This window comes from Xiphophorus couchianus, chromosome 5, assembly GCF_001444195.1.
Source record: "Xiphophorus couchianus chromosome 5, X_couchianus-1.0, whole genome shotgun sequence".
NCBI classification, from domain to species: Eukaryota; Metazoa; Chordata; class Actinopteri; order Cyprinodontiformes; family Poeciliidae; genus Xiphophorus; species Xiphophorus couchianus.
The window spans coordinates 15996307-16021213 of record NC_040232.1 but is presented as its reverse complement, the minus strand read 5'-3'; the positions used below and the strand labels follow the sequence as shown (position 1 = coordinate 16021213).

The 24907-nt window shown below is 35.5% G+C and overlaps 1 protein-coding gene across 1 annotated transcript in view; it reads left to right on the top strand.

The window, feature by feature from the left end:
* The window catches only part of tacr3a (tachykinin receptor 3a), a 35898-nt gene extending 16001 nt beyond the window's left edge, over nucleotides 1–19897 (top strand). Inside the window, exons 4-5 of the mRNA XM_028019308.1 lie at nucleotides 14724–14920; nucleotides 15352–19897. Of these exons, the coding sequence (XP_027875109.1) occupies nucleotides 14724–14920; nucleotides 15352–15676 (522 nt within the window). The 3' untranslated portion in view covers nucleotides 15677–19897. The remainder of the gene's footprint in view (nucleotides 1–14723; nucleotides 14921–15351) is intronic.
* Nucleotides 19898–24907: the final 5010 nt, after the last annotated feature.

Sequence of the window (24907 nt, the reverse complement as noted above, 5' to 3'; positions counted from 1 at the left end):
TTGAAAATAAAGTGTATCTATCTTTGGCAGGAAATCACATGGATTATTATGTCATTTCCATTAAATCAGTGTAAAAAGGTCTTCAGACAATATTATCGTTTATCGCAATAATCTTTTGAGACAATTAATCGCTCAGCAAAATTTGCTATCGTGACAGGCCTAGTGTGTGTGTATTTTTTTTTGTTTTTATCTTTTTGTAAATGCTGTATTCAAGCAAAAAAAAAACTATTCTGACTATCACAATTCACTCAAAAATCACTTAAAACAAACTCTAAACTTTACCAGTGGGAGAGTCTGGAGATGAAATAAGATTAAGTAAAACTACCAGAACTCCAGGGTATCACAGTATTTGCACCAAGACCTAAAATATGACTTTGATATTCTTTAATGAGAGAAGCAACAAATAATTTAACTGCTGCCAATATGATATAATGATTAATGTACAATTTGAAATGTAATCAATGAAACATTAATCAACAATCCAACGTGTAATGACGGCACTTGACAAAATGTAATTCTTCAATTGTTGACTCTACTATTACTTTGTATGTTTGTGTTTTAATAATATAAAGCACTTTGAAATGCTTTGTTGCAGAAAGGGGCTATACAAATAAAATGTACTAACATTCAGAAATGTTAATTCATTAAGCTATGATATCTATACCACTAGCTTTATGTGAAACATGTAAATTGGTTTGTTTTGGTGAGTCACTTCACTATTTACATAGTTTCTCTGACATTATGTCAAGTAGCCGGAAAGTTTTAGCCGTTTTGAAACTTTTGTACACTTCACATGGATAACAGACCAACTCCTGGTGAAGGGTTTGTTGCTTCATCCAAAAGTTATTTTATACCATAGAAACAAACCATGTACTTTAAATATTTTTGCCTTGTGGCTTTGCTCTCTATTAAACCCAATTCACAGAAAAGAGTAAAACTAGACTACTATTAAAAAATGCCTGCCAGAAATCATGGCTCTTTGTCCTCTAAGGCGAAAAGGAGAGGCACTTTCTTGCTTGAAATTCACTCATAGCTCAAAAACCATCCTCAGTAATAATATGAACAATTTTTAAATCCACCACTGAAGTTTACTGATGCTTGCAGGTTTTCTACTGACTTATGTTGCCGGACTGACAGCTACTTTTCCAGGAAAATATTATTTCTGTGAAATGAAGCCAAACTTCACTAGAACAACAGGACTGTCTCCAGTCCAGTTTGATCCACTGAACATATTAGTTTAGTGTTTAGTGGATCAATAGGTGTTACAAAGAACATAAGATAGTCGTTGTTGTTGTTAATTTTATTGCCGAGTGCTTTTACACGTGCCGTCCGGGTAAACTGTAAATAAAGTAAGAAAAAACAAAACATCAATACTTAGTATTGCAGAATTCAATCAACACAAACTTAAACATAGATTTATTAGCTAGGCTTGACTAACCAGTTATAAGGCAGTTTATTCTTAGAACACTTCGTCATATAATAAACATCGGCATTCAACTATCAGTGCAGCAAACACAGCTAGCATCGGGCTAATTAGCTCTAGCAAATTCAGCAAACTCACGCTTAGAACAGATAACAAAAAAACTAATCTCCCCACAGCTTACAGCATTAATATAACTCACCACGTTGGGCAACACTCATGAACGCCAGTAGAATATGATTTTTATTGTAGCTTCAGCTTGTTAGCTTCAGCTAACGGCAGTCTCGGTGTATTACTGGCCTGCCGTAAGTTTCTTCTCTTGTTTCACCTCCCCTCCACAATCAATGCAAAAACAACTACAGAGCCCCCTAGCGGAATGGGAGGAGTGAATCCAACAAATAGGCAATCATATAAAAGAAACTACCGGTAATCAGAAATGCTTTAAAAGTGACTAATTCTAACAGTTACCAACGCCAATATAATGAATGTTAAATATATTTAGGTGGTTAAATAAAATAATAAATGAATAAAAAATAATAAATAAAAATGCTTTTTTGTTTTCTCAAAAACTAAAACAAATCCTGGTATTCTTAAATCAGTTGATGTTTCAGTAAATGTTATTTATACAGTGCTCCAAAATTTTTTGTGCAGTGATAAACTTATTAAATTTATTTGACTGTAGGTCTCTCTTGTTTTAATCTCTGAGAGTTTAAAGATTTGGAACAGAAACGTTCCAAATGTTCCAAACTAATCGCCAGACCCATTTTGCTTCCATGTGAACTAATGGGTATTCATTTACTGCATTAATGAAGAAACATCAATCTAGTAATGTGCCAAGCCTCCAGACTATACTCTAACCAAGTACAAAGTTAAGGCATTAAAAAACTCATTAGCATGTCAATGACATTAGTTTTTGTTTTTCTAAATTAGAGCTTCAGTGAAATGTTCCTTTATGTTCACAAATTTCATTCCCACTCCACCTTTGCTTCCCTCCTCCCAGCAGTGACACTAAACTAATCTATTGCCGTGGTGAAAATGTCGTTTAAAGCTCTACTCAGCCATCCACACCATCATTTAGTTGTTGAAGGGAGGCAGATTGATAGAAAACAGAGACGTTTTATGTACATTTATACCTGCTAATTGTCTTAGATGATACTGGATGACTTTAACTGGTTCTGAACACAGGCTTGAGTATTTTAATCAGTATAAAATCATATACTACACATTATAATCATATATTACATATACAGCCACACACTTTAGAGTATTTCGTTTTATAGGAGAGCAACACACAAAATGGCACAGAATTCTATGGAAAGAAAACTGGACTAGATTTTCAAAACTAAAAAAGAAAAAGAATATATAAAGATGTGCGAGGCATATATGTGAATTCAGCTCCCTGAGTCATGACACCTTTTTCTGCTATTATAGCTGGAAGTCTTCTTGGTACTTCTCTACCAGCTTTACACATCAAGAGACAAATTTATTTTGCCCATTCTTTCTGGTAAAGTAGCTCCACCTCACTCTAAAGCTTAATGGAAACTCATTATAAAAGTATTACTACAGATTATCAGGGGTCATTCTGACAAAAAGAATTGCTTTGATTTAAACCGTATGTTTAGAGTTGCTAGCCTTCAGGAAAGTGACCACCCGCACAGTTTTTTTTTCCGATATTGCCCTGTATTAAACTGCCTGCATCCTCCTACCGACCATGTAGTCGTCTCTGCCTGCTAAGGAAAAAAAGCAGGCAGAGACGTCTCTGTCAGCAGATTCTCCCACTTGAGCTGTGGATCTCTGGAGCTCCAGCAGTACCATGGTTCTGCCATTTTATGTCATTTTCTGCTCTCAGGCTGATTCTCAAGTGTCACTGAACTATTTTATGCCATTCCCCCCCTCAAGCTTTGCACAAACAAACAACTCAAGTCCAGCTACTCAGTGAGGACCTTGACATTTAATACAAAAGTTCATAGTCATTTCTACTTGCCTTTCTCATGCAGCAAATCTCAAATTTAGCTTATAACTGCACTTTCATCTTTCAAAGTGCAACTATGAAAGATGGAATTGCATTAAGTAAATGCAATTCCAGATTGCATTTACTTAATGCAATCTGGAATTGCTTCCAGTAATTCCAGGTAAATTTGATTTTTCTAGAAATCTGTGAAAAATATTTTTGCCTTCAATTCAGAAGCATAGATAGAATTAGATTGTTTTTTTTCACAGGTATTTCACCAAACACCATGTCACAGCGTGTCTGCGCCAGCCACTTATACTGAGAAAATTGGCATGAAAAAACATATATATTTTTTTAAATTACTAACTTGTAATTCAGTTTTGTTTCTTGTCTGTGCTCAGAGTGAACCTAACAGCTGGTGTTTTGTTGAAAGACTCTATTTCACATTTACATTTAGAAGATGTTGCTGTGAGACACCAGCATGAGTGCAAGCTATAACCCTCGGCGACAGAGGCTTCCCTAATTTTCAGAGGATTTTGTTTACAAACAAAAGTGTCCTAGTGTTTTTACTCATTTAGAATAAGCCTCATTAAGGTGAGGCTCATTTCCTCGTTACGAAGAACACACCAATTAAATAAAGAACTGGAGTAAAGATAAACTAATTAAAATAAATGGTGAATTTCCTTTTCAATAGAAATAGTGGCACCGGTGCATTTAATCTGTGGAAGGAAAGGATAGATGCCAATTGGAGTAATAAGATTTTTATTACTCAGAGAAAGAATTTGCTCTGAGCTCAGTTATTAATTCTCAGGTTTTCTAGTAATGTGAGAGGTTTACGCTCCTAGACCATGACTGCCATTTGCAAAGCTGAAATTATCTAATTATAGTAAATATGTTTGATATTCATAAAAAATATCTGTTAACTGTGAATGCTTATAATTATACAGAAGGCTTTAAAGAACCTAACACGGAAGACAAGATTGATATAAAAAATCTCATCTTCAGTCTATACCCAAGGATACAAAACACTTTATTGCTTTCATTAGTTTTTTCCAGATTCCACTTAGGCTAAAAATTTCCTTTGATTATTGCTTTTAACTTCATTGTATTTCAATACATACAGAAAGACCTTGAGCCATATACAATTTGCCTTCTCCATGAAGTCATATAGTGTCTTGGTTCATGTTTTCTTATTTTCGCTTGATTATTTTCGCTATGCCATGTTCCAATAAATTAAATGGACAAATTTAATCTCAGAGAGGCCTGTTTTTGGAAGTTTCTCCTGTGAGGCAATGCCATTTCAGAATCATTTAGCTTAGTTAGGCTTTCTGTTCTCTAAATGCCAGAAAAACGAGACACATTTATAAACTGCAAGTTTGCTAAGCCTTTAAACGATTTGGAAAAGCCCAAATGATTATGTCATGGCTTTGTAAGCTTCTAGATGGAGGTACACACGATGCATGTAGGCAGCACCTCAACCCCATCATTAGAAGGACAGATTTTCAGAAGTGCCTCAATCGTTTTATGGCCTGATGTCTTTAGGGAAAAAATACATTTTCTCTACTCTTTGATCACTTCTACACCTGCTGTGTCGGTTGCTGAAGTGAGTTACAGTCATCAAAATACATGCAAATTGTTCATATTTGCTGGACGTCATGGGCTTTGCATCCATTTACTTAATGCAATCTGTGTTGTGAATGCAGTGTGTGTGATTATTTTCAGAAAATGGACATATAGTAGCATAAGTTCTCCACCTAAAGTAAAGCTTTTCCCACAGAGATATACATGCTTAGAGTTTGGACAGTAATTTGCAGGTTTAACTGTAGTTTGTCACTTTCTCTAGACACTTCACTTTCTTGAATTTTTTTTCTGTCTCTGTAAAGCTCATTGCAAAAATATTATGGATATGTTACTGATCAAACTTCAGCTTTGAATAATTGTATATTTAAGTTTATTTTTTACATAATTCTATCATCAGATGTTTTACAGCACCTCATCCTACGCTTTTTAAAGATACTTTGTCACATCTGAAGTCCCTGGCTGGTTTAGTGGGACAGAGAGGGCGTTTCGGGTTAGTAGCTATTGGGACATTCACACTTGTCATTGAAGTCACGTGTCACTGACCCACCTGTTCATCCTGTGGGTCGTATGGGTCATTGACACCCATGAGTTGTTTACCTATCCAGCCAACATGTGAAATATATTTTGTCACGTTTCAAGGTGTGAATACTGCTGGGAAACAGAGGGGGAGCTACATTAAGCATTGAATGGATGTTTCAATCTCCACAAGATTACCAGGCTTTTCCCAATGATAAATTACTTCCTTGCCTGCTCAGTTAAAGCATTTGTCTTTTTTTTTTTTTCCTCACATGAAGCGAGGCCTTGAGAAAATAATTCTGTTATTTTATGTGCCTCTGCATTAGCAGTTAAGCATCATCAATCTAAAGGTCAGGGCATTCCTTCCTTTCTGTAGGCACCATGAGATAAGTAAGTGAAATGCATTACCTTATGAGAACTTCATGAAGTCTATTACAGGATAGCCAAAACCTGCATAAAATATTTCCAACAACAGTACACTGATTCTATTGCCCTTTAGCCTATATGTGACTAATTTGGTGTTATTGTTCATTTAGGAGGCCTATTTGTGCCCAGGCTTTGACTTCTTGGCAGATTTCTTGAGGTGTCATTTCAATATTTCCAAATAATGTTCTTTTTGTCTTGGTGCAATCTATTTTGGGAAGTGTGCCAGCCCCTCCTTCAGCAAAACAGAACAAGATTAAGTATGGCATAGAGTTTAAATCGGGCCCAAAAAATCCAACCTGACGCAACACTGTGTCCAAGCCCGATCCAACAGGACTACTTAATTCTAATAAAAGGCGAAAGTCTTAAGTAAACTAAACAGGAAAGAAAAGTGCCACATTTGTTCACTTCTGTTTGAAGTGACCAGGGCCAAATTCAGGGTTCAGGTCGCTTGGTCTATAAATCTACACTCTAGACTGAGAAGCTTCTCCTTTCATCCTTTAAATGTAGAAATGGCTAAACAGTTTGTTAATATTACAGTTGCTAATATTGCTGTAACTGTAACACTAGCAAAGCTCCAGCTTTGCTAGTGTTACAGAGACCAGAGGCGGTCACTGGTCACACTTGCTGATGGTTTGATTTCGGGGTGGCCTCCCATAATTCTCATAAAGACCAAAACACTTTCATTATGTCCAGATACATAAACCTATAGTTTATGTGTCTGTGAAAGGGTAATAACCTCTTCATTATGACCACGTTTTCTAGCATTGTTTTCTATGAATCCACCCCAAAGTTTTAAATGACACAAACTCATGAACTTGGTTAAACTGTTCAAATTCTAACAATTAGGAGAAGCGGTTGTCTAAAGAGAGCAATAAAAGAAATTTAGGCACTTAACAGTATAAATGCTTTAGTAATGAAGTAATTATCCCTGTTCATCATTCCTGAGTGTGAGTGTCTAATTATTAGCTTTTAAATATTAAACTTCATGAATTAGTCTGAGCTGAAGTCTATCAAATGAGACGTGAAGGATCCTCAAATTCAGCATTGCCATGACCTCAATGACTGACAACCTACACCAACATATTGCTTTGACATTTCCTTTTTTTTCTTTGTACAATTTATCGTCACTGGCTTTAGGATTCATAAAACATGAACATAGTAAAAGAATGTTTGACACTGGCCCTCTGGGTTCTGCTCCACAGTATGTAAATTTATTTTTATTTGTTTGCCACCCATCTTTTATTCTCTGTGCTCTGACTGAACTCATTTCATCTGAATTTAAGGACCAATTTAATCACAAGATCAAGGAAGCACTCTGAAGAGGCACAGAAATATATACAGAGGATCCTACACTTGCAAAGCAAATTAGTGCATGAAAGTAAAGTGGAAAAAAATTATACATGGTTTTCAAAATTTTTTAGAAATAAAAATCTGAAGTGTGTCTATAACCACATCTTTGAACGTGTCTCCATCAGCATTTGTGCATCTAGGGACAAAATATTTTGGTGATTGTTCTTTGGAAAAAAGCTCAAGTTCAGTCACATTTTAAAGAGAAAAACTGTGAGCATTAATATCGCCAAATGTTTTCTAAGAGGCCAAGGCACTTCTTATTGATTAACATGCTTTGGTCTATTCCTTTCCATCATAGCTTCGGCTTTATGATTAGTGTTATTATCCTGCTGGAAAGTCGACCTCCACCTCGGTCTCAAGCATGGCAGAGGTTCTCCCACCAACATTTTTAAATATGAGCATGATGTGTTCAAGGTTGTTAGTTATCCATCACACAAACTGGTACGACCACAGCGATGCCTTCGACATGCCATCAAACCTTAAATAGGACTTCTGATGCCTTTTTTGTTGCCACTATTATATAAAAGATTTGTGGAATGTGGATCTGTGCAGCTTCTCAAGAGTGCCATGTGCTTCTTGGCTGCTTCTCTGTAAATAAATATCTACTTGTGCTGCCTGTCAGTTTAGGTAGATGGCCATATCTTCTTAAGATTGCAGCTGTGCCACACTTTTTTCATTTTTAAAAAGAGAATGGCAAAACATCAATGTTAGGATATTAGTTTATGAGCTAATGTTGCTTCAAGCTTCTGCACAACTTTTTCCTCTACTGAACCATGAAGCTGCTGTGACACAAATATTGTCATATCTTTGTGCCAACAAGACTCTGCTAGAACTCTCTATAAGTCAGGGGTCTTAAACTCTGATCCTTGTGGACCAGTGAACTGTAGCTGTTAGATGTGGCACTGCTTCAACTCACTCGCATCAAATAACCAAATCTGTATGTGTGTCGATGGTGAGGAGGAGGCAGTTCGGCCATTTGAATCAGGTGGGTTGGACCTGAGACACATTTAAACACCGGAGTTTGATACCCCGGCCATAAAGAATATTAGAGACTTCTTGCAAACTACTTTCAAGAACAAGTCATGGTGATTTATCTAATGGCCACCATTTTAAATTTGAATGTTTAAACCATTAAACAGTTCACATTGAAATAACTGACCTCCTTAGTAGATATAAGTAACAAATTTTTGTTAAGTACATTGTTTACCAGACTGGTATCATCTTACACAAAATAGTGTAGTTCTCTATCAACATGTGCTGGCAGATTTACTTGACCTTTCTGACCATCTCTTTGTATGTCTAAAATATTTTAAGTATTGTTCGTACTGTAGATATGGGAAAGGTTTTTGCAAACAGCTATGAAAACATAGATGCTACTTGAATGGGCTCAAATCTTTTCAATTTTGAATAGTGGAAAAGAGAAACAGTTCTGTGTCAAATCGTAGTTATACTGAAGGGAACAGCATTCTGTGCATTTCTAATTAAAAGTTCCCTAAAAATGCTGATCAGCTTGAAAAAATATATTACATTTATTTGATAGAATTTGTTGGGGTGCTTTTAGCTGTGACATTGATAATTTTATAGAAGCAAACTAAATCATTTATAATCTAATGTACGATTATCTTAAAACCTAATAAATGTTCCCAAATAAAATGAGGTGGTTTTTTTTGTGTGTGTAAGAAAGGTAAAGGCACTATATTTACTTTTAATATCTCCCCCCTTAGGACAGATTTCATAATTAGTGAAGCAGCTTCTGCAAGTTAATTAAACTGACTAAATGTAAAGTACCAGTAGAGCTCAGTTTTCAGAAAAGGACTTGAAGCCACTTTTTATGTCTCCATCACCCATGAACTCCTCCCCTTTGTCATGTGGACTAACGCCTCTTAAATACATTAGTATTTCACAGCTGAAGTGAGAGCACTACAGTCCTGAACAATCGTTTGCTTTCCTTTGACTGAATAGACCACGTTTCCTGATGAAAGGCACATCTTGCTGTGAAATTGAAATGCTGGTGATTGCTTGATGAAATTTGAAGTCGCTCATAAAATGAAGGCAGAGTTTCATCTTATAGGGTTTTCTAATTTCTGATAGCACATGTTGTGCTTCTTTGTCTTTGGTAGCTTCATTAATTGGAAAAACTACTTCCTTTGTCGAGAACAATAAAGTAGATGAATTCATTTCAATTTAACTGTGTAATAAAAAAAAATATTGAACTGCTACATGTCACACTATTCAGGAACAAGTAAATTGTGGGTTTTCTGTCTCAACCTTATATGTGACTTGAGGCAGTAGATCGAAATCTGATTTTATATCCTTTAGATTGTAACACTGTAATTCTGAGAGCCAGCTCTACAGGAAATTAAACAGGCCTGAACAAGGCCTTGATCTTATTATAATCTCTGTACTTCCTTTTTAGCTGTACAAACACACAGAAGGAGAATGTTGAATGCTTCAGACAGTTTAGGCCATTGCATGACAAAAGATGTCAGAAATAATAAAGAGTAACAAAGTGGTAAAATACTGATCTGATCAATTAGAAGTTGATCTGAAGAGCGTCGTGCAGTTTAATAGGGACTTCAGAACTGTGTAGTTTTTAAACTTATAAGAATGATTGTTTTCAGAAAAGCAGGAGAAAGTAGTGGAACAAGTCCCATACACTATACTTGTGAAATAAATAGAAGCTAAAACACATTCAACTCTGCCAGAGAACAAAACATCAACCAGTTCAATCAGATAAATAGAGGTAATGGCAAAATATGTGTATAAGTAAGTGCCTTGAGTCCTTAAGCATTATATCAATTTACCTCATGAAAAAGAATGAAGCTTTCTCTTCTGCAGAGAGAGATGAACCAACAGGATTCACATCTTTTTTCTCTTCTGCTCTCTCCATAAAAATGTCATGGTTTTCATCTTAGAGGTCAACAGGTGCAATCGTTTGTAAAACCATTCAGACACCTTGAACATTCTCCCGTTTTGTCACATTAAAACCACAACTGTAAGTGTGTATTATTGTGATTTTGTGTTAGACCAACATAAAATATTGAAGGAAGGTTGTACACATTTTAAAAATAAAAAAATAGAAATCTGACAACCATGACTTAAATCTTAAAACCCGTATATAAAATTGAGTGAATCCAATTCTCTCTGGAATTCTCTGAATTAGTAAATTATGTGATTCATTTATTCTCAGCATACATCCAGCTCTTCTGTGAAAGGCTTGTCACAAATTTCGTTTGAACATTGGTGATCAAACAAAATCATAAATATAAAGATACACAGCAGACAAGTCAGGAGTAAAGTTGTGGATAAGCTTAAAGCACGGAGAGGCTATAAAACAATATCATACAGTCCAAACATGTCACTGAGCAGTGTTAAACCATTTTTTTTTTTTTTAAAGTTGGGAAGAACTTCAAAACTTTCAAGACATGACTGTCCACCTTTACTAAAGGCCTGGTGAGGAGAGCTTTAATTGGATAAAAATCAGAGGTTTCCTATTAAGTTTTATTAAAAGCTGTGTATTCTTTACAGTAACCTTTACATTGTTTGTTCATATAATTTCCTTCCAAAATCAAAACTCTTCTGCTGCTTTTTCTTCTTCTTGTCTAGAAACCTATGCTGAATATAGTTTTTGTCAGTTTGCAACACCAAACTTCAGTTCAGGTCAAAATAAATTGTTTCTGACCATAGTTGATTAAGAACCTTAGTTGTTGTCACATTTGCAAAACTCCAGAATTCAAACCTCTTGCATGACAACAATATTGACCATCTTGTTGTAAGAGTTGGCTGCATACAGTGTTTCAAAATAGCTTTTGAGATTTACATCTGTCCTCTGTTTTACATTTGGCTTATATGCTTACTACATAAATTATATTTTATCTACTGTACAAATTGATGTCTTTAAAAACTGCAGTTTGCACTAGTATCTTATTTATGTAATTTATCTTGATTATGAGTTAATCTATGGCCTCTTTACCTCTTGAGACATATTTAGACATTTTTTGTATGCTCTGTGGTTAGAGTGAAAAGATGATTTTCTTTAAGCTCAAGACAAATTGGAATTGCCTTAGATGAACAAAAAAGATGAACAGAGGTTTTCTTTTTATTGAGGAAATAATAAATCCTAGACAGCTGAGTTTATGTTGAAACATGTAAAAGCTCCCCATTTTGCATTGAAGGATGTGATAGAGCACATTCAACTCCACTGTTTGGCTGTACCAGTTCACAGAAAGCAAGGTGGTTTTGTAGCTGACACTTGGTATTTTTAAAAGGCCGACGGCAGATGACCTGAGCGAACTGGAAAAGCATGGATGAGTGCTTCAGATAAACACTATGTTGGGACAGAACATTCTCAAAAATGAGTTGTAGCTTTATTAGCTAGTAAAAGATAAATAAAGGTTAGCTGGTGAAGGTTTTTTATGTATCACTTTTTTCACGTTTTGTAAACCAATTATTTGCCAGTATTTTATTACACAACACACACAATGCAATAGAACCAAAGCTCTTTTCACACTATTAAATATAATCAGCACAAAAAGCAACATCTTTTTTGTCAAGCTGGTTTTGTTTGGTAATTCCCACATACCAAAATGAGGTGATTCAATCCTATGTGGTTACACAGAACAATTTGCCATTGTAGAATCAGCTGGATGCCAACAGTACTGTTCATTAGACTGCAGCACATACTGTTTCCTTTTTTACACACCCACTGTGAATGCCTCTGTTGCCAGCTTAGATTTGTTTTTAATGGTAGTTCGGCTTCCACCTGTCATTTTACCTCAATACGTCCACACAACACCTTGATGAAAGCATGTCAGCCCTTGTGTTGAGGGCAATAAGTGAAAGGGGCCTGAAGTTGGTGCTGTAATTCTGTGGGATTGCCTGAATGCAAAAGCACCACTGGGGACCTCAAATCTATATCCTAGTTAAGGCCTTGGGTTTATCAATCAGGTATTCAGACTCAGACTGAAAATGTCTTTCTCCTGCTGGCAGACTTTTAAATGTTAGGACATTTCAGTCTGTGATCTGAATGGTAAGTAGAGAAAATTCACATTAGTTTATGTGGCCTATTGGTTTCACACAAGGCTGATCCATTTATTTTGGGTGCCATAATTAGCATCTGTCATCTTGGGGAAATCTTAAAAAGAAAAAATGTTCTCATAACTAAATCTCAAAATTAGCTGCATAAATATCAGGAATTATAATTTGAGCATGAAATCCATGTCTATTTGAAGACTGTACACTAATGTTCATGCCAATAGTGACCAAATTGAAACCTGCAGAAATTCAGATATAAGGACAATAAACAATGATGGCTTTGATTTCTTTCATATGGATGTAACCACATCAGAGAGGAAAATTCCCCTTTAATGGGGAGAATTTATATATATATATATATATCCCCAACAGCACCTAGCTCAGTATGAATACCGATCAGCCACAACCAACTAGGGCTTAAACAAGACATAGCATAGACACAAAAATAAGGAACACAGAAGTACAGACCTAGGAGTACTTTCTGTGAAAAAAGTAAAATAAATAAATAACTGCAATAGCTGTTGTTTAAGGCTTCGCTTAGGAAAAAAACTTAGCAAATAAACTCTAAGCCTGTTTTCAAGTGTATAGGATGAAAAAGCAAAAGCTTAGTCATGGTTAAACAATGACATATGTATTTGTGCATGTGTATTAATTAGTTTTATTTTGTAACCAGGTTGCTGTGTATTGCAGACTTCTGCCCAGGTTCCTCTTGAAAATGAGATCTAGATCTCAATGGGGTTTACCTGGTTAAATAAAGGAAACAAAAAAAATGAAGACAGGACCAAATGCATTATCCATAGAAGGAGAACATTAAGTGTTCTCCTTCTTAAGAACACTTAATGTGGCTCATCTGAGGGTCCTCTCCAGAAAGGTGTCACAACTACACAAAATGTCAGGCCTGATGTGGCTTAAGAAAAAACAAAGAACTTAATCTTAACAAACTTGATTTTTCCCAGTAACAGAAATTGGAGCTACACGTACTGAAACGGCACATGTGCGTTAAAATATACAGATGTGTATTTCTGTGAAAGTTCACTGCAAATGCTGTAAAAAAAAGTGGGGTGAGCTGTCAACCTGAAATCTTTGATCCCTTTCCCCATAACATTGGATTATATTGTCCTGAGTGCTTCTATTTTATGTCCACACAAAAAAACTAAATAAAATACCATTTTATGACTCTCATGGAGCCACACAGTGCAGTTTACAACATGACTTGTGTTAAACCATAAACCTTTTTGAAACCTTCAATCAAAACAAAGACCACTGTTTAGATTTCAAAGTAGGCTGCTTTGTCTCTAGTGGTTCCTCTACAAGAATCCCTGCTGAGCACTTCTGAGAACCAGCCTGCGTCACGAGAACCGCATTCCCACGCAGTGCTTTGAGACAATCCGTGACTGATCTTTACAGGCACATTTGTCAAAAAAAAAAGTAGACCTAATCCAAACTGTTCATAGGCATAGTGAAGGTGAATTAGAATCAAGTAGTGATGAAAATGAGAAGGTGCAAGAGCTCTTGTCAGGAGGATGTCGGCCTGATAAGGATGAGAGAATCCTTAAAATCAGGATGAGGGCAGTGAGGATTAAAGTAGAGAAACGTGCATCTTTAGCATATTAAATAGTGATGGTATAGAATAAATTGCTTATGTTTATATGTTTTTGCTCTGTACCTGTGGAAGATCTGAAAATTCAGGACAAATTTTCAAAAGGTGAATTGTTGCATTTAGCGAGATCTAATTTCATCTGAATCTACCAGGACAGATATTAGTATTAAGTATTATGTCCACGGGGGCAACTGATGCTGTCATGTTAACACACAAGGAGTGGGTCTGTTTTGCATCTGACTAGTTGTCTAGAAGGACCTGGCACATTGTGTACTTAAATAAATAATTAACAACACTGTCCAAACATTTTCTGTTATATTTTACTTCAGCGTACAAAATGGATTATAATAACATCTGAGGTAAAGGGGAAAGAAAAGCTTAAAAGATGAGTACAGCATTTGTTGAGTGCCCAAAGCTTCCCATTCTGTAAGTGTCTTCCACCGCTGCCATCAACTGTTTTATCTGACACAATGTAGACTGTGTCACTAAGGTAAAATTCTGTCAGCATGGGATTTTTGTAATGAGAAATCGATCTCTAAAAAGAGTTTTGTGTTGTTTGAGCCCTTGTCTGACAAACAGGAATGAGGTTCTCATATTTACTGACTGCAGACAGCTACCCTGTTATGGTGGGGCAAATAAATTAAGCAAAGATTAAATAAACTAAACAAACATAATAATTTACAAAATAATTTTTTTCTGGTTTTTTACAATCGTCCAAGTGATGGCCAAAATGATAAACTGATGGACTTTGAGAGATGCACAAGAACCTTTTTTAATTTGTAACTTTTATAGGCATGCAGAATACTGTGTATGTTCCTCACTGCTGCCCTCTATTTCTGTTACAGGTGGTAAAGATGATGATCATTGTGGTGGTGACTTTTGCCCTCTGCTGGTTGCCGTATCATCTCTACTTCATAGCAACCGGTCTCAATAAACGTCTGATGAAGTGGAAATACATCCAGCAGGTTTACCTGTCAGTGCTGTGGCTGGCCATGAGCTCCACCATGTATAATCCTGTTATCTACTGCTGCCTCAACAGCAGGTGGGTTCCCATAAGATATTTCAAGGTTTATAACTTAAGCTTCAACTCAGCTTCAACTTTTAACACTTTATTTTTCAGGAAAATTACATGTTACTATGGAACATGGGCTGAATAAACTACAGTGTCTCGTAAAAGCATTTCTTATGTCCCTTCCTCAATCTTGAAAGTGTTTTGTAGGGATTTAATTGGACAAAGTAAAGCATAATAGTTAACGGAAAAGTTAAAGAAGTACAATTACTTTTGCAAAGCACTTTAAAGTCTTACCAAGAAAGCTACATGCCTCCAGTATCAGTAAACAATTTAAGCTTCAATATTATTGAAGAAATGCCTCAAAAATGCACATCAAACAGATTTTGTTCTGTGCTTCAGCTTCTGCAGCTTCACCTTCTTGTATAGTCAACAATTGTTCCCTTCTCCTTGTCTGGTCCCAGGTTTCGAACAGGCTTCAAGAGGGCATTTCGCTGGTGCCCCTTCATCAAGGCATCCAGCTACGACGAGCTGGAATTGCGTTCAATACGACTGCACCAAACGCGCCACAGTAGCATGTACACGCTGACTCGGATGGATACCACCATGGTTGTGGTCTATGACCCTGCTGAAGGCAACGGCGGAGCAGGAGGAAGCGAGCACTCCCTGCCTGTCAGGAAGAGAAGCTACGTTACCTCACGCCAGTCGGAGATCATTGCCTCCAGTGGCACTGGTGTAGGATCACAAAATGGGGTCGCACCGAAAGCCGAAATTGAGGAATTTTCTTGAAGAGCACATTTGCTGAGATTCACATAAAAACCTAATATATATATATATATAAATGTTTGTGTGTGTACGTAAAGAACTTTAAGCAGCATAGGCTGTTCAAAAACAGGCACATGCTGCAGTAGCTTGGCTCAGACACTGCAGTATGTCTAGGATTAAAAGTGGACTCTTGTAGAGAGGCTGTGCAAACCATAATCATCTGCCTACTTTCTCAGCCTAACATGCAGTTCTGACTGCATATTTACATAGCCACTGTTGTTCAAATGTTAGTTTAAAAATCTCACAGTAGCCGATTAAGGAAGTTTTAATTGAGGATATTCCTCAATTAAAACTTCCTTAATCAGCATTAGCACCTGTAAAAACAAGTAATCTGAAAGTACATATTAGCAATTATGTAAGAATAAAATATTTTATACATGCCATTGTAAAACCATAAGATAATGTGATTTACAGTACACCCTTTCCAGCTGTTCCCCCTGTGGCCATGCATGGCCACACATGGACAAGCCTCTGCAGAGTTATCAGTGGAAAAGCTGTTGACTGAACTCTGCTTAACTCCATATGTGGCTCTGAGTTTAACTCTCGGTTATGTAACAATTGAACGGGATGTGCCCCACTAACTGTCAAAAAGCCAGCGGTGAAATCTAGTATTCATTTGCAGCTTATCAATACACAGGCTGAGGGATAGTCTTACTGACGGAAACCTAACAAACCAGTTCAGAGCCGCGTTTTCCAATGACGTGAATTTCCTCAGTTAAGTGCAGCTCGTTTCTTTCGGTGGTTTTTACAGTGAATTCTCAGAAAGTCTAATGGTTTTGGCTTGTTGTTGCAAATGCAGTATTACTAGAATGTGTTATGCTAGATGAATAGTTCAGTAGTTGGAACTTATATTGAATCATGTTAAAAGTGAGACAATTTTAACAAGATTTTTGGGCAATTATTGTTCATGTTTAGGTTTACTATCATTTTTGTACTTACTATAAAACAGTCTTGGGGCAGTTTTGATATTTTTCTTCTACTTGTTTGTATCCAGTAAAACATGTTGGCTTTAACAACTTGACTGGATATTTCTTTCATTTTTTTTTTTTTACTAGTAATTACCTATTTACCACGTTTAAAGACATTTATCTAGTTTGAAAGTTGGCCAAACCTCACAATGTTTTTATTTTTTATTTTTTGCTTTATTTTTCGATTAGAATTGATTAGTCAAAGTAAAAATGCCGCTTGGGGAAAAGAAGGATTTGAGAATAAAAGAAAAAAAGTTTACATATAGATTAGATCTGACTGAAGACATTATGCTATCAGGCTCAACTGATGTGAATATAACATGAGATTTTTTGTACACATTTAACCTTTCTGCAGTCTTAAGGAAAGGGATCACTTAGACTCCATGGGTTTTTTACTCTGTGTGTGTTTTAGTCTGACAGGATTGTACTCACCCTGCGTGTGCTTTCTTCTTTAACGTTTTATTGGCTCTATTGGTCTTATTTGAAAGTGGTCAGGTAGGAAAGCAGGTTGTGAATTTGCTAATCCAGAGCACAGAATATTTAAGGCTGGCTGTTTCTTCCTTCATTGCCACTCTCATCACCCACTCTGCTTCCTCATGCATGTGGTGCTCTGCTGCTAGGCCTCATCTCACCTCCTCATTCACATACGTCTTTGTTTTTGCATCTTAGCACTTCCATATACATACAGCACATCCAAGTATATGCATTACGCCACTGATAATGACATGCACATTCTATTATAGTTTTTGTTAATAAATCCTTTTTCTGTTATGACCCTGAGCCAGTCGTAACAAATCTTATAAAAATGAATATTTTATATTATTTTTTATTTTACTTTTGGAGCATTATGGTGACCGAATTCTAAAATTTACTTCGAGATTATCTGTTTTATTTAATATGTAGGTCACATAAACAAAATTTAATGTAAATGTTAGAATGCAAACAACAATAAATTTTTTTACAGTACAAAACATAAAAGAAACCAAAAACAGCTTCTTTTTTTTTTTTTAAACATGTTAAACTATTTGACTGAAAGATAACACTGATTTTATTGTATTGTATTATATTGATTTACTTGTTGAAGTTTTACTTTTGTACATTATGGTTACAAGTCAACATAAATTTGAATGTTTGGAGACTTTATGAAAGTATTACCATAAGAATGTGAGGAAATAGAAATGCTCTGTGCATATGAGTGTTTTACATTTCTAAGCTGTTGTCAGATCATTTTTGTGCAAGGTGTTCAACTTCTTATTGATGGTAATGTAAAAGGCGTATACCATTATTTTTATTTATTTCTCTTCCTAATTGTGTTCAGACTCGTAGGTCACAATGACTATAATCTCAATAAACGAGATTTAAAAAAACAACAAAAATAGTAAGCACAAGAGATTGAATGTTGCAGGTGAGTGATGGAATTGAGTAGAATGCTAGCATTAATGCAAAATAGTTAAAACTCAAGATATAGAAGAATTTAGATAGACATAGTCTCTGTTCATATTGTGATCATCGGAATTATCACTCTAATGCTGATGAACATCAGTTCTCCCATTTCTGAAAACTGCTGAAGCATCATAATACTTTATACTTTGTGCCATGGAGTTTATGAGAAAGTCTTAATTTTCTTGCATTAGATCCATCCCATACTTTACTCCTAAGGTTTTTACGTCACTAATATTAATATTTTGCAAAAAGGTCCACGTCTCATTCCACTCAACAACTTTTAAGTTCATCTCCTTCAACGCTGTATTTTCTTTTACTTTATTTAAAAAGCATTATTTTATCCAATAAAAATTGTGCTCACAAACAACAGCTGGGATCACCCATTTTTACCTATCTGATGTTTTTGTTTGTTTTTGGTGGTTGAGGAGATATTCATCGTCTTTGCCTGTATTTAGTTCCACAATGCTCACCCACACTTCCACAGATTACCATTCTAACAAAAAGTGCTAACTCCATTCTTTTTGTAATTTTATAAGTATTGACACACCAATTTGCCATCCATTGTCTACACCTGCTGTTCTCCAGCAGCCATTGGGTGAGAGGCGGGGTACACCGTGGACAGGTCCATCACAGGGCAACACACACAGGACAAACAACCATGTACTTTCACACTCACTCACCAAAGGGCAGTTTGGAGAGACCATTAAATCTAACATGTTTTTGGACTGTGGGAGGAAGCTGGAGTACATGGAAAGAATTCACATGTGCACAGGGAGAACATGCAAACTGTATGCAGAAAAACCCCAGGATGGGATTCAAACCCAGGACCTTCTTGTAGCAAGGCAGCAGTGGTACCAACTTAGGCATTGTGCAATCCTCACCGTCCCCCATTTCTCACAGTTCCCTTAAAAGTTTTTTTTTTTTTTCTGATCACAGTCATAGAGTGACAGACTTCAAGGCTTCTAGGTGTCTGCACACATTACAGATCCAATGCCACCCTCCATACACAATAGTGCCTTTCTGTTGTAGTTGTCTCAAAAGGCTCTTTTTAGTTCAGAAGAGGGTTTTTAAAAATTAAAGCCAGTGTAAAGGCTGGTGGTAATTCATGCATGTTTCAAACATTAAATATTTTTAGGTTATTTGGCTCTAAAATATGGTGATAGATGCCCTCTAAGGCATTTGAACATCCTTCTTTTTAAATGTGTTGGAATGTACAGTACGATGTGCCTCTATCTGTTGAAGGGTAACTGTTTTTGTTGTTGTTGTTGTTGTGCTTTTAAAGGATAATGTGTTGATCTCAGCTCAGTTTCATTTGGTTCTCATTTTTTTCCGTGATGCAATAAATCATGTGATCTCATCTGAATAACATTTATGTTTTGCAAAACTGCAAAATAAATGGAAACTCAGATTGAAAGTAGCTGTATTATCCTTTTAAGCAAGTGCTCAGAAATAAATAATAATAATTATATTGTAGAGTGAAGCTTTACATTAAAATAGAATTAGTATTATGATTATGTGGAATGGTGAACTCATGTTTCTACACAATTTCAATGTTGCATCATACTACTTTTACTGAGCCTGAAATGTTTTGTATTGCTTTGCATCAGATAGTATTAATCTTATCTGCTTTATGTAGGTTTATTGCAATGGTCCTCTGCATAGTTTCATGTTTACATGTGTCTTGATATGTGTACGATACAACATAGCTGTGGCTTGTTGCAGTATCAGAAGAATAAAAGAAAATGTAAAGTAATTATTATTTGATGTTGGTTATCAAAAACAATGGGAGATATTGTAGTAATTCACAACATTTATAAATCTCAGAGCACCTAACTCTTCAAATTTGGACTTCCACTGAAGAATCAATGAAAGATAATTCTGTAATGTTTGGTCTAATAAAGAAGAATCCTAAGCTTGCTTTCTAATTTCCAATTAATGCCTCCTTTCAGTTTTTCTGTAAAAAATAATAGAAACATGTCATGGATTAATTGGCACTCCCTTCTACTAGTAAACTGCTGTGACACAACTGTATAATAATGTTGGTTCGATGATCGATTCTGTAAGTACAAATGCATGTCATTGATTCTGCCTGAACAATAAAGTAGTCACAATTGAGATTATACAAATGTTGTGTATTATACAATTTGACCTCGTATAAAGTGCCAATATTTCTTGTTTTCTCTGTATTGATGTACGAGATTACCTAATAAATTCAGCTTGTAAAGGCTATAACATGTCCTAGGACAAGCATATGATGTTGCTTTGTTCAAATAAACACAAATTTGTGACCCAATTGAAGAAAATAACACCATCTAACAATGTTTAATGGCATATGCCATCAGCCGTAATGTTTTTCCTTGCCAGTTGTGTTAGTAATAGTAGTTTAGATTCCCACATATAAACAAAATCAATATTTTAAAAAGTATATATATATATATATATATATATATATATATATGATTGGTTGTTCTGATTGGGAGCGGTGCATTTCTGTAGTTAGCTGTAGGACCACAGAAAAGACAGTGGAGCTTGATTTTTCCAAAGATTTTATGTCTCTTAATACACTGTCAAGGCATAGTGACAGTTTTAACAAACATGTAAAAAACAAATTTTTACAAAACTTACAGGTTTTTAATAAGCTATTAAAAACCTAAATCATTGTAAATCAACAATGAGAGATACTCTAAAAAGTTCCCTTTGGGGGCATTTTACTCTTTACCATTTAGATGGAGATTTAAGCCTTTAGACACAGATTTCTCAGTGGATGTATGAATGTTTTATTTACTATAAAATAATTTATTTTATCTTACTTTGGGGAATGAATTAATTGTTTTCTAAATTCTTTCTGGGCCTAATATATTGCATTGAGAACATTATTTCCTTCACGTGACATGGGTGTATTTATTTTTAAGAAGAATTGTTTTGGATTTTTTGCATCGCAATCAGGCATGGTTCGCATCACTAAATAAGGACATTGTTCCACAGAAATCAGCATCTGCTGCATGCATTTTAGGAGTGCTGGTCTGTGTCAGTCATTTTTAGAACTGTCTCTTACCCACCACAGTGACAAGAGCTTGGGGAACAAAGCTCTCAATTTCCCTGAGCGCTGCTGCTGGGGAAAAATAAACACTTTATGTGTGGTAGTTTAAATTATTTACGTCTTCCTTTTTTATCTTTGAAAAAAACACTTCAGTCATTCATGCTCTGGTTTTTTATGTTACCTGAACACTGAGAGCAGTTGTTGCCATTGCTTGTAAGTGATGCTTAGAATTGTCCTGGATGGCAGCAGAAGTTGTGTTTGCTGCTCCACATTTCCTGTGGAATATGACAAACAGCTTCTGTGTGGCTTTGCAGTCCTTGTTCTCTTTACAACAGTTTTTATCCATTTGCATGCACTGTCACAGAAAATTCATTGGTTTTGAAGTGAAAGAACTGCTTTTTTCTGTTCTGAGAAATTACACATCAATCTTATAAAAATATTTTTCTGAAGTTGTCAATTTTAAAATGTAGCCATCCAAGGAGACAAAATGCATGGGAGCAGTTGTTTCATCAATACATTTAAATCCTCCGGGTTAAGAATCAAACTGATTCTTATCATTTGTAGTCAATACTGTGCATATATTGAATGCAAATTAAAAATGAAGTTGTGTCAGCTGAACTTGAAAATACAATCATATATATATTTCTTAGTTTATTTGATGGTGCATCAAGGCAGGAGACGTTTGTAAAGCACCATTCATAAACAGGGTAATTCAAAGTGTTTAAAAAGAAAGTAATAGAGATAAGATACAAGAGATAAGGCACAATATAAATAAGGGGAAAAACACAAATTAGACAATAAAAAGGGTTGATGTGTAAGCTACAATACACAGTATTGCTTTTAGTTCTAATTTAAAGGTTCACAGGTTTTCTGCATGTCTCAGGTTTATCGGCAAGATTATTTTCATTCATTTTGGTTTTTTTCTTTCTTCTTGACAAGAAATAAAATGTTTGCTCCTGGTTAACATCTGTTTACTCCACACTTGAAGGCATTTTGATTCACATTATGTTCACTTAATTGGAAATGGATGGTGGATCATGACTTTGATCCATCATCCCTGGCCAGATTTCTCCCAGAAGAGATATGTTCCTCTTCTTATTACAACTTGTATCATTTTTAAGTCAAGTATCCAGTTGCCTTATATTTAATCTGGAGAATTTTACTTTCTTTCTGTAAAGAGACTTTTTAATATTCAAGAATTGTTGTGGGTCCACTGCTCCTCTTGGATATTGTATGCACCAGACACTGAAGGATCTGACAAGAGCTTCTGCTCTTGTTGGATGCAGATGGCTGCTGCTGATGATCAGGTAATGTAGCACAGTTGAAATGTAAAATGTCATGTTTCATTGCCCAGCTAATCTTGCCATTACCTTTTTAATTGACCAAATTAATTTACTGGTAGTCCCTTGTGCCACTGTCTGTAACAGCAACCAACCAGATGATTAACTATCAAACATTTATGTGGTATGTTTGGGAGCTGGAGACAGGTTTCACTAAATGAAGGTAAGTCACAACTTCAGGTTCAGAAATGGCTCTGTAGAAAATACAAGTGGACTGTTTGGAAAGAAAATGATTTCTGACAGTTATTGTTTACACTAGATTTTAATTAGGTGAGAAGAGGGGATGAATACCAATGTATACCACACTTTTCTTCAGAAAAAAAAAATAGAAATATATATACATATACAGTATATATACAGTAAAAAAATATAGATACTAAAATGCACTATACTGCCAATAGTACCTACTCATATTTAAATTTTCATGCCAGTATTTTCACAAGAAAATAGTGAAATTTCCTTGAAACCAACTATTCTGCATTGAATTCTGCTATTAGTGTATATTTAAAAGAAAGTGTTTGGGAATGACACCAAGTTGTTGCAGATTCAATAGCTACAGACCTCCAAACTTCATGTGGCCTTCAGATTAGTTTAAAAAACCATTATAACAAAGTAACCGAGCTGAATCAAAGCCTAATATCACACAGTGTGCTATGCAAAGCGTTGGAAAGAGTGATTTATTAGACTACTGCGCTGCAGAAGAGTGGAGCTGTTTACTCTTGAATGACAGATCATGTCTCTCTATGTGACAATCCATTTGTGGGGTTGGCAGTTGCCAGGAGCTTAGAGCCTGCATGATTACGTAGGTTGTAACGTTTGGTTCAGAGGAGATTAGTGTTGGACTGTTTAATTCAGGAAGACCCCTGAATTAAATTCATAATGCTTCAGCATTAGTGTTTTTAATACTTCTCCAATACAGTTCAGACAATCTCATTCTCCAAACTTTATAGGAACACTTCCAACATGATCAAGAAAGGGTGGACTCACTGTGTATCAGTGCTCAAAGCAGGATTGTATCTAATAAGTGGGCATATTGTGCAAAAGACATTTGCAAATGTCCCTGGAGTTTAGAAGTTTCTTTCTCTCTAATGTAAGTTACTTCCATGATCATAGTGCAAAAACAACTTTCTAGTTAATTTATGCAGAACTTAAAAAGCTTCGTGAGTTTGGTGTTTTAACAAAAAGACACGTGAAATATCAGTCCAATCACAAAGAACAAGGAAGTCTAGAAGTGTGGTCATTAATCAAATCTCTAGGTTCACGCTTAGCGTCAACCCAGCCTGTATGGAAACTTGGCTGAAGTAGTACTGAACAGATTGTGCCATCTAAACCAGATGACTCCAGATTGAACTGTGCTGCAATTTGTAATGGAAAATGCTCTTGATCATAAAGACACAAGGTTATTAAAATAATTTGTGGGTCTGTTCATGGCAAGTACTTAACTCACTCATGCTTCTCCTAAGAAGCATCATGAACATTTGTTTTGGGGGAAGATTGTGAAATGAAGGATTTCCTGTAGTATAGATGAATCCTGAGCTACAGGACAAAAAGGGAACTGATATTGTTTCATTAGGACATAACAGATTTAAGGTTAAGTCTGCACAGCTGTCGCTGCCCAATCCACCCACAGCATTCAACAGGCTCAAATCCATCTTTTAGAGTGCTTAGTATATATCATGCACTTTATTTAGCCACATAAGAAAACGTCTGAAAGTTTGTTCAGACAGAAGTAATGAGATGATTTCTGGTTAATTTGTGGATTTTCTCTGTTTCTGACCATACAATTTGTAATTTCTTTTCCAAGTCACTTATCAACCAGAGACACAGCCACGTGTATAAGAGCATAAAATTCAGTCTCTGTTCTTATCTCTGGTTTACACTGGTATATATTTAAATAAGAGGTAGACATGCATTTATTTAACAAATAAACTCATAAAATCAAATGACACATACGAACACACACAGTCTAAATACTGCAATACATTGCTGTAATTTTTGCCATGTGATAAATGTTAAGCAATTTTAAGGTGACTAATTTCTGTCACCATTATAGTCAGTAGCGTCCTCTGATTTAGTATCAAATCATTTTTGTCAGAAGTCTACAGAGACATGATGTTTGCAACATTTACTATCTTCATAACAGTGTATGTCTAAAACAGAACACATTGGTAATACTGAAGACCACAAACAGCAAAGCAAAAAAGTAACACAAAATTTTAAAAAACGGTAACAATTCTAAAATTATCAATTACAAAAGCAGTGTAGAATCCACTGAATATGTCCATGATCCAAGAAAAAAGTGTCATGGAATACACTGACATCATTTTCTATGTTGTACCATTTAATGAAGACTTTTATAAGAAGCAAAAGTATAAATGTATTATTCATCAAAAAGATGAAGGAA